A 16,235-nucleotide genomic window follows, 5' to 3' on the forward strand; every position below is an offset into this window, starting at 1 on the left:
TGATCCACTCACTGCTGACTCTTGGGTGTTTTGCCTGAGGTGTTTGCCAGTCAGTGTCACTCACTAGTGGCCCTGTCTTTTTAAACTGCATTTTGCTTTTGAAGTCTATTGCAAACATACAATTAAAAGAAATCAATAACACACTTCATTATGGGTCATGAATGCCAACTTAACTTTGCCTTTTGAAGAATACTTCCTATTCCACTACTTAGACAACCACAGGTTACATCCCTGCCTCTGCAAAGAGCCCTCCGCGTTTTCCCCACAGAAGTCTTGGCCTTCTGTTCTGGGAGTCTTAAGGTCACATGGCACAATTAGAACCCAGGAAACTGTTGGCAGGTCACAACCATAAGGGATTGGGGGAAAGCTGACAGGTCCTCAGCCTTGGGTGCTAGGAATCAATAACACCAACACCTAGCTGGGTGGTCCTCAAGTGCCACCACACACACTTGTTCTGCTGCAAGGCGTGATTAGCACTTTAACTTAACAGAGCTGCTTTCCTGGTCCTAATGGAACTTGAGATAGTAAGCTTAGAGTGACAGGCTTTTGAAACATGGAGCTTCCTCAGCATTTCAACATGCTTAGACTAGCTGAGGTGTGAGCAGTGATGTTGCTTCAGTGGCCTGCGTAGAGGCAAGACCTTCCGGGAACTCTACATCTATCTGCTCTGTGTTGGCGGTCCCAGAGCAGATCCTGTGTTAGCTATATACATGTGCAACACACGCGCGCGCGCGCACACACACACACACACACACACACATATACACACACATACACATACACACATACACATATACATACACACACATGTACATACACACATGTACATACACACACAAACACACACGCATACACATACATGCACACACATACACACACATGTACATACACACACATACACACACGCACATATACACACACATACACGCACACACATACACACACATGTACACACACACACACACACACACACACACACACACACACACAGGTAGTTCTTTGGAAGCCCAAGAAGAGACCTTGAGAACTCACGTACATGTGACTGTTGGATCTGCTAGCGCTCCTCCTGTACTACCAAAGGTCATTTTCATACATTACCACTACCCCTTTATAAGAGCTAATGTCTTTAACAGAGGAAGCTGCTAGTTTGCCATCACTCAAACCGGTATCACCTCTTATTAAGATCATTTTCTCTTTTTAAAGTAAAAAAATGCATATTGGATTGCCACACTGAATAATTTGACATTGAAAAACATTTTACAAAAAAAGGGGAAAAACCCAAACCTACAGTCATGGAGGCGCCTGCCAGCATGGCCTTTTGTTTCTCCTTCCTAGCAGTAAGGACTCCTCTCCCACTCTGGCTTCTAAAGTGGACCAGTTGGAAGGTATGCTGAAAATGCTTCGAGAAGATTTGAAGAAGGTAAATGTTCTCCGTGAGAAGTGATTGCAGAGGCTGTGGGAACAGTTGGGAGAGCTAGAGGTGTTGGTGAGGCGTGCATGGGCGTTTACACGAACCGTTCCTCTGTGCATGTGTTTAGGGCATCATAGATAGATGTTGGTGCCGTGGCCACACATGTGAGAGGGCTTTGTCTTATAGTCCCTTTGGGGGAAACCTTAACTTCAGTCAGGCCTCTCTGGGCTCTGGCCTGGCCTTTGAGCTCTCCTGTCAGGTGTCAATGGCACAGATTGCCGTGTAGTTCTTGTTATCTCTGTTAGCAGACAGGGAGAGCTGAAGGTCAGTGTTTCTTGTTTGGCTTTGACTTTATCAAGGCAGCAGCCAAAATGCAAAGCTAGCTGTGAAGTACATATTAGTGTAATTACATGTGGAGTAATCCTGCAGTACTGACCTCTCTGGGAGCCCCAGGCTTGGATCTGACATGTTTAGGCATTTAGTAGACTGGGGAGTGGGAAAGGACCACCTAAAGGGACTCAGGACTGCTTCTCCGGAGAGCTGGGCAGGTGTGGGTGCCCCTGGATCACATGTACTTCTGAGAGCTGGGTGTGGGATACATGAATGCCCCTAGGTCACGTGTGCTTGGCTTTTCCCTCAGGAAAAGGAAGACAAGGCCCACCTGCAGGCAGAGGTTGAGCACTTGCGGGAGGACAACCTGAGGCTGCAGGAGGAGTCCCAGAATGCCTCGGACAAGCTGAAGAAGTTCACAGAGTGGGTCTTCAACACCATAGACATGAGCTAGGGCCAGCTGAGGGGAAAGGAGGAGGGCAGGCTGCTCTGTATGGGCACCCTAAAGCACCCATTCATGCCTTGGAAAGTATTCTCAGAGTCCCAGCTTCCCAGTCTGCTCATATTGGACAGTGCACAATACAACAACTGCAGATCAACAATCATTATCTGCCTTTTATAGAAAAGAAAAAACAAAAAATTAATAAAAATTTTAAAAGTAAAATAAAAGTTTAACTGCTAAAATGTGAATGTCTTTATTTTTTGCACAGTATCTTTATCTGTTATGTATTTACAAAGAAACTGGGCCCAGACCCAAGTGCCCCTGGCCCTCGGTCTCTGCTTCCATCAGCTGATCTATTTCAGGTACCCCAAGCTGTCCCTATTCCCCTGACAAAGTCTGTGTACCTAGGAAGTAAGTTTTTCCTTTTTAACTGTTTGGGGGTAGGGAAGGGTGTTTCCCTAAAATGTCCCTAAATGCTTCTGTCCTCTGCATTCCTGTCTGCTGGAGACCAGCAGGTCCATACCACTCGCCCTTTGGATCTTGCATCTTGTCCCTTCTTTCTCCAGAAGAATCGTCCCCAGTACATTCCTAAGACTTTATTTGGTGTAAGTGAACCCTACTAAATAAGAAATCAACCTCTTCCACCTTCCTGGCTCCTAACATTAATTGGCTTCTGAATTTTCCCAAAGGAAGACCTTACCTGTATACATTCTAAACACATTTTGGTCAAAAGTCTCTCTCTCTCTCTCTCTCTCTCTCTCTCTCTCTCTCTCTCTCTCTCTCTCTCTCTCTGTATGTGTGTGTGTGTGTGTATATATATATACACACACACACACAACTGTTTGACTTTTTTTTAAAGATGTAGCAAAACTTTTTTTAAGCTTGTTCAAAATTGCTGATAAATCCTTCTCACCAAAGCAAGACTTCACCAGTGTTTGTAATTAGAAAAAGCTATAACAGCCAGTGTTAAACCATGAGTTTAATCCTTGCCTGTTTGGAGCAATGCCTGAACAAAGTGGGCTTTTGGAACTTGCATGTCTCAGTGTGGAGTTTATGCACAGCATTTTCTGCATCCTGTTGATGCCATCCAAAGGACTCTGCTGCAGAAATTACCCCTGCACTGTTCCTCCTGTCTAGTGATGCAGGCTGTTCTGGGCCCCTTACCCTTGCTGCTGTACAGGCATGGGGCTGGTCAGTATTGACTGGCTATGTGTTAAAAGTTCCCTCCTGTTAAGTGGGAAGCCACTTGCCCTGGTTTCTACCCCTGGGAAGCAATATGGATCCCCCCCTCCTCTCTCCCCTCTTTCCCTCTCCCCCACCTCCCCCTCCACACAGACCTTTATGCTGTACTTTCACAATGTGATTTCTCTGAGGTTTTTTTCCCCCCATTAACAGTTCTACCGTGAAATAAGAGGATTTGGGAATGCTTTGTAAAGATGGGGTTGACTCTAATGTCTGTGAAGGAGACTGTACATTGCCCAATGTCTTTCTGTAAATGAGAAATACTGCTAACACCCGAGCATTCTGAAGTCTTGCTTATCTTTCCCAGTTTCCTTTTCATTTGGTTTTCCTGTTTCTTTGGGGACTTGGGGCAAGCTGTTTATTAGAGTTTTGCAACAGAGTTCTTGTTTGAAGACTCTAAAGACTACTTGTAAAGTTCAAACAATAAAGTTCATTTTAAATGCTCTTTTAAAACGGGTTGGTGTTCTTGCTCCCAGTTTTTTCACTTGAAAGACCACCCAGGAACTCACTGGTCCTTGCTTCCTGATTTTCTCATCAAGCTCCATTAACTCTAAAGAGGATGCTGGAAAGTCTGTCCTTTTCAGGAGTTAGCGGGCGTCTTCGATCCCTGTCCACGGGTCTGGGTGTGATTATGCCAGGGCACTGCACGATCAGTTTGCTGCTTCACTGTCCAAGTGTGCTTTCCCATCTCACCTCTGAGACGCGTGTGGCTCTGGGTTTGGTTTTCATTTTGGTTTTGGAAAAGCTGAGTCTGTCCTTTAATTCTCATTGTCAAACCTTGTGTGCTCAGAGAATATAAATGCTTGATAATATTAGACTGTACAAAATATAATTAGAAAAGTTAACCCACTGGAGATAATCAATGCATCCCAAAGTCAAAAACACAAAACTAGATTAAATAAAACACAGCTGGATTGAAAACGGCACATCCCCAGCCCTCTCCAGTGACATAGCTAATTTGAGAACTGACGTACTTTCTTCTAGTTGATTCAACAATTTCTACAAACTCGAATTTTAAATCTAGGATAATAAGGGTGGATACCACAAGACACTGACCTATTCAAGCACAGCTGTGGTGTCGGAGAGGCTTAGAGATAGAGGTCAGTTGGAACACATTCACCTCACACCAAGTCCTGTGCCGAGGCTTCAGCGCTTGCTGCCCAGTGTGGTGACAAGCACACACGGGGGACTCAGAAGCTCAAGGTCAGCCTGGGATATAAGCCTGACCTAAACTGAACAGACAATAAAAACAGCTCGGCTTTGTGCCTTGGTACTAAAGGTCTTGGCACTGGTAGGGACCATTGGCTTTCTTGGTGGGAAATATCTAGGCAGGCCAACTTGGCTGGGCTCCAAAACTGTTGGAGGTGATGAGCGGGTGGGATTTCTCCATAGATGAGGATGGAAACAGCTCTTCAAGAACAGGTGGTTAGTGGCGTACCCGGCATGTGAGGCTCAGGCAAGGGGATTGAAGGTTTATGGACAGAGTGAACTCAATAATGAGACCCTACTCAAGCAAATAGTCCCAGGACAAAAGAAGCGGGCCTATCCAAGAAGCACTTCTATTCCCGCTAAACGCAGGACATTCTGGTTTCGGAAGGAGGTTCTTATACCTTCCCAGGGTGAAGAAATTATGCAAGTTGGCACATCTTGGTAAGAAACATAACCAGTAAATACTTGGATACAGTTACCCAGAAGCTATGTAATTAGAGATCAGTGATGCCACAGAAGTGTTGGAATTTTTGCCTATAATAGAGGAATGAAAATTCCTCTACTAATGACCTGTCCAACAGGAACCCTCGTTCTTTGATGAGACTGGTGTTGACTTGGTCTAAGGCCCACATTACATCTCTTCAGGTGGCCTGGGAAGCCTAGCAGTTGTCCAACTGCTGCTGAGTATGCAGTGGCCACAGCCACAAGCATAAAGATGGTCACTGTCCGCCCAGGGCCATGTTGTTTTCCAGGATCGAATCCCCGTGCAATGGAGCGTTCTTAATGAACCAGGTCACTCTGCTTGGCATGTTGTGTGCTTTATTCCTCTGGATTTGAATCCAGTGGGACCTCTCCTGCAGCTTGCCTCCTCATCCACTGGTCAGTTGGTCAAAGCCACTTGACAGATCCCCAGGAGCTATGATTTAACAGGTATGGCATACATACTGTTAGGGTTTAAATCTCGGGCCAGTATGGACAGATCACACCAAGTCAACATGCTTCCACATGGAGAGGTTTAATGAGAGAAGAGAAGAGAGGAAAGGAGGCCGGCCATGAGCACGTGGAGGGAAGGCGGGGGATAAGGAGAGAAGGGACAGGGAGGGGGCAAGAGAAACAAGAACAAAGAGAGCAAGAGGAAGAGGAGGGGGCAAGCAGTTCTTTATATAGTGTCAAGCACAGCTGGCTGTTGCCAGGCAACTGTGGGGCGGAGCGTACCTGGCTGTTCCCTGGTAGCTGGGGGGTGGAGCTTAGAATACCAACAGATACATAACACTGAGTGTCCAGTAAGCTCTCAGGTGATTTAGGATGGTGTTAGAAGCATCTGTTTTAGAAGAAACAGACACTAGGTGCAGACATGACTGGGTTTTCTGACGGCCCAGCACCTTACAGGAAGAAACCACTTTAAACTGTACTAGTGTTTGGGTTGGTTTTTGTTTGTGTTTTTGTTTTTAAAGTCCCTCTTTCCCCTTTTTGCTATTATTTGAAGCTTTCTTTACCTAGAATTTTCTATCACTCCACTATTCAAAAGTTCCATGCTCTGTAGATAAGATTGGAATTCGTTTACTGTTTAATTACATGAGGCCAGTTGCCAGATTAACAAGGGGTGACCCTGATGACTTTACAGGGGTGACAATTCAGAAGATAGTACCGCCTAGAAAAGTGGGACCCAGGGTGGAAGTTGAGCTCCTGAGCCAGGCCCTCAGCAGTTGGCCACAGGGAGGTATAGAAATTGGGTGAATGGGATCTAGGCTGGGAGTATTCAATTCATGGAAGCCAATTCTGAAATCAGCCTGCTCTAATCGCCAGATTCTCCAAGAGCACAATTTTCCAGGGAGTTTCCCAGCTGCCCATGGACCTGGTCTACAACTAGAAACCTTTGCCCAAATGTTCCCTCTGTCCAGTAATAGCCCATTTCCTTTGCCTCTGGCCAGAGAGGAGAAAGAGAGGGAAGGCATTGTTTACCCTCTGTATCCGCTACACAAAGTTTAAGCTCAGAGACTGAGGTTATGCACTGGCTGTCTTTATGGAGATGCTAATCATCCCTACAGCCCTGGTCCTTTGTGGCTCTTTGCATTGTTCTTCCTGGACCCATTGGAGTATGCCCTTCCCGATCCACATCCTTTGACTTCAGACACTGTCCATCTTGCCTTTGTGAGTGTGAGTCAGCACAGACCCAAATGAACTCACCTTCCCCTTCTCCCATTATCCCTCATTCTACCCTTTGCCACACTAGCTTTCAGTCCTGTGAGCATGCACCTCTCTGGTTTCCTTCCATTACCCTGTGAGCCTGTATTATTACGCCTCTTCCGCACTTCTGCGAGCCTTCACAGCCCTGCCTCTAAACATTTCCCGCTCATCTTACCCTTCATTGTGGACTTCTCATGACCCATGTTCAACCCAAGTGACCCCCCCCCCAATAGCTCTGGGCGTCCCTAGATAAGTGTGCCCACACATCCTGCTGCTGCACCCGTGTTTCCTCTTCCTTTCAGCAGCCCACCTTTCCATGCAGCTGAGATCGTGTTAGCATGCTGAGGGTCTCTAGTGCACACTGCCAGCCACAGCCCTCCTAGGCTTTTCCTAATTCAACATCCAAGAAGGGAATCCCACAGTGACTATAACAGTAATATCAGACTTCCTTTGCAAGCATAAGTGGCTCCAGAGGGATGTGCTGTAGGACTCTCAGGGAACTGTCAAGAATACACATCGCACTAACAAACCCAGGGAAGCCATTTCCTGTCCCAAGCCATCACATGAAACAGGTAAATACACACTGACCTTCCCAAGCCTGAGTTCCTGGGAGTACAATCCTCAGAGAATATGGATAAGTAAGTTTTATTTCAACTTAAATAGCAAACTAGACTCTACCAATAGTTGCGGGGAGGTGGTTCTTTGGTTATTTGCCTCTGTGGCAAGGTAGGATGGGTTTGTAACTGACCTGGTAACTTTTCTAAAATGCTTACGAGTATTCTAAGAATGAAGGTTAACCATTGCAATTTTAGACAATATGCTTACCCAACTCTGTTGGGGCAACGATAAACCCAGTGTAGGCACATCTCATGCCTATTTAGCAAGTGCTATACATGAGGCAGCGGCCATTGTAGGAGCCAGGCTGGGTGGACAGGTGGTGAGGGTGGACTGTTGGGGGAGGAGAAGGTGTAGGCATAGGCTTCCTTGCTCACTGCGTTTAATGGTTTCGCTGTGAAAGGCAATCCAGCCTTGACCTCTGTAGCCCTAGAGGCAAATATCAAGATCAGTGGATTAAAGGTACAGCAGCTAGAGTTTTGTTTCCAAGGTCGATGGATTTAGGGTAGTCTCTGAGCTTGGGCGTCAAGGGTCAGCCTTGAAGCCAGTTGACCGAGATACCATTTCCTCTCTTCAATGAACCTCATCTCTCCTAAACCTTAGAATCATGAGACGGAATTAGGACTTTAAAAGATTCAGTTCACTCAGTTCTGCCCGGTCTGATTTCATTAGCTCTTTACTGACCTGCCCCATGTCCAGCCACCTGTGTTGGGAGATGTCCAGTGATGGAAGCTCACCCCTGCCTGAGGTACCTGCTGATTGTGTGTGTGTGTGTGTGTGTGTGTGTGTGTGTGTGTGTACATCCATATATGTACAAATGTGTGTTGGTGTGTGCACATATCTATGTGCATGAAGGTGACGGTCAGAGGTTATTAACCTTGGGTGTCTGTCATTCCTTAGGTGCTGATCACCACTTATTTACTGATTGATTGATTGATTGATTGATTGATTAGTGCCCGTCTCTTACTGCTCTAGAGCTCACGAAGTAGGCTGTGAGGCCCCCGACCCCAGGATGCTCCTGTCTCCCCGTCCCTAGGCTGGAATGATAAGCACAGTCCACAACCTGGACTCTGTGGATTGAATTCGGCTGAGCCGTTTTCTCAGGCCCTGATTTATTTTGTTAAGCCCTTTTGATTTTGAGAAAAATCCCTTGAATTTTTCCAAGACCATCGCTTCACACTATACCCACATAATCAACCCTATCTTCCCAGGTGACAATCATGGAAACCTTGGGGATAGCGGTTCTATCTAAATGTTATCACCAGAACAAAGCGTCACAATCTCCCCAACTCTTGCCGCAGCATCATGGTTTCTGAGTTCACCATCGTGAAATAACCCTACACAGCGTGTATTAAGGGTAAACCCACCTACGCATATTATCCCACGAGCTCTCACAGCAGCCCTGTGGCAGGATGAGGTCTATGGATGTCCCCATTTATAGAAGCTGAGGCTTTGAGAGGTCAAATCACTTCCAGCAGGTAGCAAATGAACACAGAGCAGAGTGAAAGCCTGGCCTGTGGTACCAGAACCATTGCCAAACCACATTCTCCCTTGCACATCCTGGTTGTGCGGAACCTAAATGGACAGTATCGATGCCGTTGGATGGTCATCGTGGGGGTGAAGAGACAGACACTCAGATGGAGACCATCCCTAAATATTAGAGGACTGGGAGTTAGCGACATCTGGTGGGAGTTGGTTTAAAGTGATGCTGTCTCTGACAGCCGGTGTTCCCCACTTGCACTTCATTTCAGAGAAAGACCTTCCTGTCCAATTTCAGGACAGACCTGGAGGTCATGGAGGCTTGGGTTCCTGTTAGAAATGAGAGAGTGGGGGTTGGCTTTGGGAAGGCTCTGCCACATAGCCACCATTGGAAAATGAGCTCTATGAAGAGAGGGGAAGGGACTTGTCATAACGGTATTAGAGACAACATGATGGGGCCTTAAAGGGGAGGAGAGGCTTCCCCTGAAAACGCTGGGGGGAGCTTTGGTAAGAGGGATACCTTAAAGGAGAGAGCCAGCCATCATGGACAAGGTGATTGGGGGAGAGGGAGGGCTAGAGGAGGGTGTTCAGAAAGACCACCCAATGAAGACTAGTATCTGACTTTTGGATTGTAAATTGCTATACCACGCAATTTAGTTCAGCACAGCATAGCCTAGTGTGTGTCACATGCACGTAACACTGTTGAACACAGCAGGCAAGCATTACTGGGCTTGAGAAACCTCTCTGGTTTGCCATCAGATCACGAGGCCAGGGCCTCCCCTAAGCAATCGTTTGCTTAGTGCCTTGCCAATTCTCAGCCCTGCCTAAGCTATGCCCTGTGTTTCTTTTTCTAAACGAAGAAGCTTGATGGAAGCTAACCAAAAATCTGTTTCAAAACCAACTATAAATAGTATACATGATATCTTAGACTAAACCACAACATTAATTTTGTTCTTTGAATCAATCCCCTCTCATCTATGTAACTGCAACATCCCGCTACGGGCACTGCACGTCAGTGAACAGGTGAGGACCACGATTTCAACGTGGGTCCCTGTTCTCAGCAATTCTAAATACAAAGAGAGTTTCTAGTTTATACTTCTCAGCCCATCTGTCAGAACACCAGGCCCAAGGTCCTGGCAGTCTGCTTGCTAAAGCAACAGATGACCGACCGAGAGAAACATAACAAACCCAGTTCTCAAGGGTAAACCCCAGCATGAGTCCAGATGCTTCTACCTGCCTGCCAACACTCCACAGAAGGGTCCCATGGGGTCCTCTTCCTCCAGCCCAGGGTCCAGATACCTAGGACCATGTAATCTACTGCATAATTAATCACTTAAAAAAAAACCAAAAAACCCAACCTCCAGTTTATTGACCATTTTGTGGGCCAGAGATTTGGGCTTTTCTCAGCTGTGTGTTTGTTCTGCTCCATGTGGGCTCTCCTAGGGCCTTCAGTCACTGGCAACCAGGCTGGTTTGGAGAGTTCAGGATGACACCCATTCCTGGGGCTTTGGTGGGAGCAGTAGTCTGGGCTCAGCTGCCCATCCCCGCTGCCCCCATCTGCATGTTCTTGAAGCTCTTCCCTGGGTTCTTCTATCAGGTGGTTGGCTGGGTTTTTCAAGGCTCCCACAGGCTAGGTGGGAAATGCCAGTGTTCTTGACAAGTAGGTGCAGATCTGCCAGACTGCTTTCCTACACCTTGTCAAACAAAGGGGAATCAGAAGCCTTCTCTTAAAACAAAACCTCATTCTCCTTAGGACAGCTCCATTCTCACTGGCACTAAATCCCCCATCAGGGTCAGAACGCCAGAAATGTCAGCTGGAGTCATAGGCAGCACAGGGAAACACTGATCTCCCTGGAGGCCCTTACTCCTGTCCCTAATGCTGTCATGGCGGAGGGGGTGGGGCAAGGCCTTTTTGAACTTTGGGACTGGACAGTGGAGTCAGTTTCTAGCTCTTGTCTTGGAGGTCAGTGGCCTACAGCTCATCCACTGATGAGCACCCTCTCCTGACTTCTCACCAGCCTGGTCTCCATATTATAGTTTACCACCAGCAGAGACCGAGAGGGTAAGGCCATTGACATTCAGCCCAAGTCTCCTTTCTCCTGGAGGCCAGGATTCTCAATGGCTGCCTATTGTAGCAAACTCTGGGAAGATCTGATGTGTCTGTCATCCTCCATTACGATCTGTGGTAAGGAATTTTCTTAATTAGTGATCAGTGGGTGAGGACCCATCCTTGGGATGGTGGTTCTATAAGAAAGTAAGCTAAGCAAGCCCTGTGAGGCAAGCCAGTGAGCTTGCTTTAAGTGTGCACCTCTTCATGGCCTCTGCATCGGCTCCTGGCTTCAGGTTCCCGCCCTGTTTTGAGTTCCTGTCCCGACTTCCTTTGGTGATGAACAGTGATATGGAAATATAAACTGTTTCCTCTCCAACTTTATTTTTGGTCACGGTGTTTTGTCACAGCGATAGAAAGTATAAGACACCAGGTGTCTATTACTGCCACAAAACAAGCGAGACCAAAAACAAGTTGGGAACGAAGGGGTTTTTTGGCTGACACTGATCCATCACTGGAGGACGTCAGGACAGGAACTCAAGCAGGGCTGGAACCTGGAGGCAGGAGCTTATGCGGAGGCCATGGAGGGGTGCTGCTTACTGGCTTGGTCACTCTGATTTCTTATAGAACCCAGGAGCACCAGCCCAGAGATGGGACCCCACCCCACTATCACTAATTAAGAAAATGTCTTGCAGCTGGATCTCATGGAGACATTTTCTCAACTGAGGCTTCTTCCTCTCTGACTCTAGCTTGTGTTGAGCTGACACACGAAGTCAGCCAGAGTTGACCCCGTGTCAACACACAAGCACAGCACTATTGAGCCACAATTCTTCCTTTCTTACTCATCCCCAAGATCTCATATTAAAAACGTAAGTTTAAAAGTCCCACAGTCTTTACAAACTGAAACACATTAAATTTTCAATCTCTTTAAAATATACCGTCTCTCTAAACATCCAAAATTTCTTAAAAAGTCCAAGGCCTTTGAGCTGTGGGCTCCCATAAAAATCAAAGTTAAGTTGAATGCCTTCTTTGAGGGGGATGAAGCAGGGCACTGTCACCATCTAACCAAGCAAAACTAACCCCAACAGTATAAATAACTCAGTGTCCATCCACACAGGATCTTCTGAGCTCCTCAAAGTGTCTGGGTCATTTCTCCTGCTCTGCCCCCTGTCGTACGTTAGGCTCTGGCTGTCTCTATTCCACCTGGTGGTTATCCCATGGCACTGGCATTTCCAAAATGATGCAGCCTTCCACTTAACTGGGCTGCACTTTCAGCCCAGCCTCTCATAGGCTCTCTTCAAAGCCTCAACTCCGTTGCCTGACCCCTTCAGTTCCAGGCCTTCAACTGCTACTGAGGCTGCACCTTCACCAATGGCCTTTCTTGGCCTCTCACAGTGCCAGGCCTCAGCTGCTCTTCATGACCCCTTCATGCCTTCAAAACCAGTACCACCTGGGTGACTCTCACACGTTACCAAGTCCAGCCACAGCACAAGGTACAGCCTTGGCTATCTCTGGAACACAGCTTCTTTGTGCTCTCAGAAAACACTTCCCAAAAGATTTCACCTCAGTGATGCTGGTCTCTTCTTAATCACTGCTAAGTTCTTAGCTCCAGCTGACAGCATCGATTGTCCCAGGAAGGCAAAGGTTTGCTTTAGTTGTCCTGGAATCTTGTTAATCACAGCTGAATCTCCAGCCCCAGTTAAGGAGAACCACAGAATCTTAAATCAACATAGCAAACAATCCCCATAGTCTTTAATCTTCCCTCTGAGATTTCACAGGCCAGGCCTGCATCTTCTGCACCATTCTCAACATTATCTTCCAAGCTCCTACAGAACATCCCACAGAGCGCTCCACACCCAATGGCTCTTCTAACCCAAGGTTCCAAAGTCCTTCCGTGGTCCTTCTCAAACCATGGTCAGGGCTGTCACAGCAACAACTCACGACACAGGTACCAATTTGTCTTAGTTAAGGTTTCTATTATGGTGATAAAAACACCATGACCCGAAAGCAAGTTGGGAAGAAAAGGGTTTATCTGGCTTACATTTCCAGATCATAGTCCAGCACTGGAGGAAGTTGGGACAGGAGCTCGGGCAGGGCTGGAACCTGGAGGCAGGAGCTGATGCAGAGGTCATGGAGGGTGCTCTAACTTGTGTCAAGTTGACACAAAAACCCCAGCCAGTACACCTGGGAAGGAAGAACCTCAATTAAGAAATTTCCTCTATCAGCTTGACCTATAATCATGTCTATGGTCTCTTTTCTTGAGTGATGATTGATGTGGGAAGTACCCAGGCCTCCGTGGGCAGTGTGACCCTGGACAGGTAGACCTGGATTAGATATGAAAGCGAACTGAGCAAGCGGAGGAAAGCAAGCCAGAGAGCAGCTTCAGTTCCAGCCTTGACTTCTGCCTTGCATCCCTCAAAGAAGGACAGTGCTGAGGAAGTGTAAGCCGAACAAACCCTTTCCTCTCCAAGTTGCTTTTGGTCAGTGTTTTTACCATAGCAACAGAGGAACTAAATTAGGATACCTTATGGCCTCCCTGGGGCCACCTAAGGGCTAGCAGAAGGTCAAGAGCCTGCAGGGCAGTGAGGAGGAAGGTGGCACTAGGAAGTCACACTCCTGATTTTCTCTGCAGCACCAGCAATGGCCACACTTCTGTTGCCAGGGAAGTGATGCACCAGAATTCAAGTCTGCAGAGCTGTGACACCCTCTGCCTGATGCCTGGTGGTACTGAGAGGCAGCCTGGCTATGTGTGAAGTCTGTGTGTGTGTGTGTGCACTCGAGCGGGTGCTCAGTGTGGGAGATCTGTCATGAGCAGCTCCAGCTCCCTTCAGCACCCTGTATCAGCTGCACCCCAATTCCTTAGCTTGCCAGAGGGCTAGCCTAGTCATAAGGAGCAGCCAGAAGCAGACTCGAGAGAAACCTCAGCTAACCCAAAAGATCCACGGTGGCCTTGGTGAGTGCCTCCTGGTGTCACTGTGCCCCTCTGAGAAGCAAGTTGTTCGAAGACAGAAGGGACAGCCATGTCCTGTGTGAATGCCTATCAACTTCTAACTGTGCTAGCCACTCTGTGTCCACGGCTTGTGCGCTGTTGAAGGCTGAGCATCACTTGATGCTTCCCAGGGAGGTCCAGGGCTGACCACTGCGTCATGTTAGGGACAATCTCACCCTGACCTACTTTGGCACTGCAGCCCTCCTTTTGGATTATCCTGTAGAACAGTGGTGGGGAGGACTCTCACCTCACCAGGCACAGCTCTCTGATGGTCAAAGGCGGCCTGAGTTCACAGGCACCCAACGCCCGACATTTGTTTTAGGGTTGGAATGAGACTTGTCATGAGAGTTTTAATGCCAGGTGAGTCATCACAATAGCCACTATCCCTCCAGGTGTGTCATGTGTCTCAGTGAGGACCTCATGATGCTGATAAATGGACAGGACCTGTGGCCACCCAACAGACCTGTTTTTTGTTTTTGTTTTAAACAAACAAACAAACAAACAAACAAACAAACTGGATGCCCCAGCCCTGGGAGTGTCAGTCAGCTGGTTCTGAGGCTTTAGTCCAGACTACTCAGTTCTTCAAGGTCATGTCCTGTCCCCTCAGACCATTTCCTTTCCCCATTAACCCAGGCTTCCTGTTGGGAGGGGCATGGCAGAGACAGACCTGGAATCCGTTGATGAGCATCATCCCAGTGGGGTCTGTCCGCCTCGGCAAGCTTCTGAGATCTGTATCATCACCATAAACCTGGGGCAGTTCCTCTGTGTGGGCTGAACCAGTAAGGGGCTGAGTGGCTCACAGGCTTCTCTGAGGCGTGAGTTGGGGCCATCCTACTCCCTTCGTTCCTTTGGGGTGGTGGTGGTGGTGGGGAGAGTCAGTTAGATTTAATTAAATGACTTCCCTCTACACCAGCCAAAACCAAAATCAAGGTATCTTTAGATAGTTCACTTACTAAAGAGGTGAGTAGCCTCATTACCAAAACCTGCCGCTTAGAGACTCCCTCTCCCAACGGAATCCTGCTAACGTCTTCTCTTCTGTGCATCGACAGTTTAACATTTCAAAGTTCAGAGGGAGGAGGCAGTGAAGTATCGTGGGAGGGAAGATCTCTACAAAATTAGCCACGAAGTTCGTGTTCCCAGCTTCCAGGCTGCTTATCAGGAACACAGAGAATGACATGTGAGCGCGACGTAGGTCGTGAGTTTGGGAGAAAATCACAGAGGGGCCAAGGAGGAGAGATGCCATGGGTATGTGGGTAGCCATTCCCTTCGGTAAATCTGAACTTTCCGGGGCCAGAAGGTCCGCCAGCACCTACTTGCACCCGTGCAGGCTCAACAGCATGCTGTGGGCGCCCTCTGCTGTCTGTGTTTGGACTGGCATTCAAGCCAGGTGGGTTGCTTCCTGAGCTCCAAAGACAAAAGTCTGTGACTACAAGCCGGTGGCTCTCCCGGATTCAGTTTCTAGAAGGACCATAGCTCCATCAGAGTCTGTGCTAAGGAATGGGACTGGCCCAACTGACCACTTGAGTACTGACTGCATCTTTCATTTTTTTTTTTTCCCTGGAGGTGGAAAGACTCGAGGGCCGAGCAAAAGGAAGAGGTCTTGCTGCGTTCGCGAAGGAGCAGCAGGGAAGGGAATCCTGGCGGGATGGAGGTGGCAGCTGATAGGTTATTTCTGCGCTAGGGCGAGAAGAAAAGAATCTCTGTGGAGGGGGGTCCCAGAGATTCCTTTTTCCCCTTTCTCGGGAGACTCTCGCAGCTTTTGTAAACCTCTCTCCACATCACTGCTGAAGGAACCCTCTGGAAAGCTGCCCCTGGGAGTTATGGGGCAGGGAAGAAGGAAGCATATACTCTTTGCCAGGAATTCTGGGAGTGACCTTAGAGAGACTGCTAGGCTCTGAGGTGCAGAAACACAGACTATCCCTTCCTTTAAAGGAGTTCCAGTAGCATTCAAAGCTGATATTGGTCCCAGGATTGGAGGAAAACAGGGGTGACTTGCTCATGCTTGTAATTCCAGCACTCAGGCTGCAACAGGAGGGATCTGGTTAAGGCCCTGTCCAGCCTGGGCTACAGAGGAGGAGATCGTGTTTAAAAATCAAGACAAATCAAACAACAAAAACTGATGGGAGGGAGAGAAAGGGTCAGGAATCAGGATTCATTACATGTAGTAGATCTAAGTGGAAATTTCTGGTTTCTTTGGAGACTCGGGTTATTATATTTTGCTGGGGCAGATGTGAAAGGATGTCTTGCAAAAGCAGAACGGTGAGAGAACCTTTTGCTGAAGCAG

General features: G+C 47.7%; 1 protein-coding gene and 1 long non-coding RNA gene across 16 annotated transcripts in view; one reads left to right on the forward strand and one right to left on the reverse strand.

Annotated features, from left to right (window-relative positions):
• Positions 1–3,878, forward strand: part of Sipa1l1 (signal-induced proliferation-associated 1 like 1) — a 279,045-nt gene extending 275,167 nt beyond the window's left edge. For 8 of the 12 annotated variants that reach the window (XM_039111779.2, XM_063261545.1, XM_039111778.2 and 5 more), the window contains 2 exons: positions 1,336–1,420; positions 2,052–3,878. In XM_039111779.2, coding sequence (XP_038967707.1) covers positions 1,336–1,420; positions 2,052–2,195 — 229 coding nt within the window. In that variant the 3' untranslated portion in view covers positions 2,196–3,878. The remainder of the gene's footprint in view (positions 1–1,335; positions 1,421–2,051) is intronic. The other 4 variants (XM_063261547.1, XM_063261549.1, NM_001389245.1 and 1 more) reach the window with 3 other exon arrangements.
• Positions 3,879–5,104: 1,226 nt separating this feature from the next.
• Positions 5,105–15,753, reverse strand: LOC102552965 (uncharacterized). Of its 4 annotated transcripts, none has more exons than XR_005486327.2 (3): positions 14,905–15,674; positions 14,619–14,797; positions 5,105–5,550 (listed from the first exon to the last, which is right to left on the reverse strand). It is a non-coding gene; the product is annotated as an uncharacterized LOC102552965 (long non-coding RNA). The 4 variants fall into 4 exon arrangements; XR_593116.4 differs by lacking the exon at positions 5,105–5,550 and adding an exon at positions 12,918–13,146 and having other exon boundaries at positions 14,905–15,647; XR_010052742.1 differs by having other exon boundaries at positions 14,619–15,753.
• Between the last annotated feature and the right edge of the window lie 482 nt (positions 15,754–16,235).

Source organism: Rattus norvegicus, chromosome 6 (assembly GCF_036323735.1).
Source record: "Rattus norvegicus strain BN/NHsdMcwi chromosome 6, GRCr8, whole genome shotgun sequence".
Classification (NCBI taxonomy): domain Eukaryota; kingdom Metazoa; phylum Chordata; class Mammalia; order Rodentia; family Muridae; genus Rattus; species Rattus norvegicus.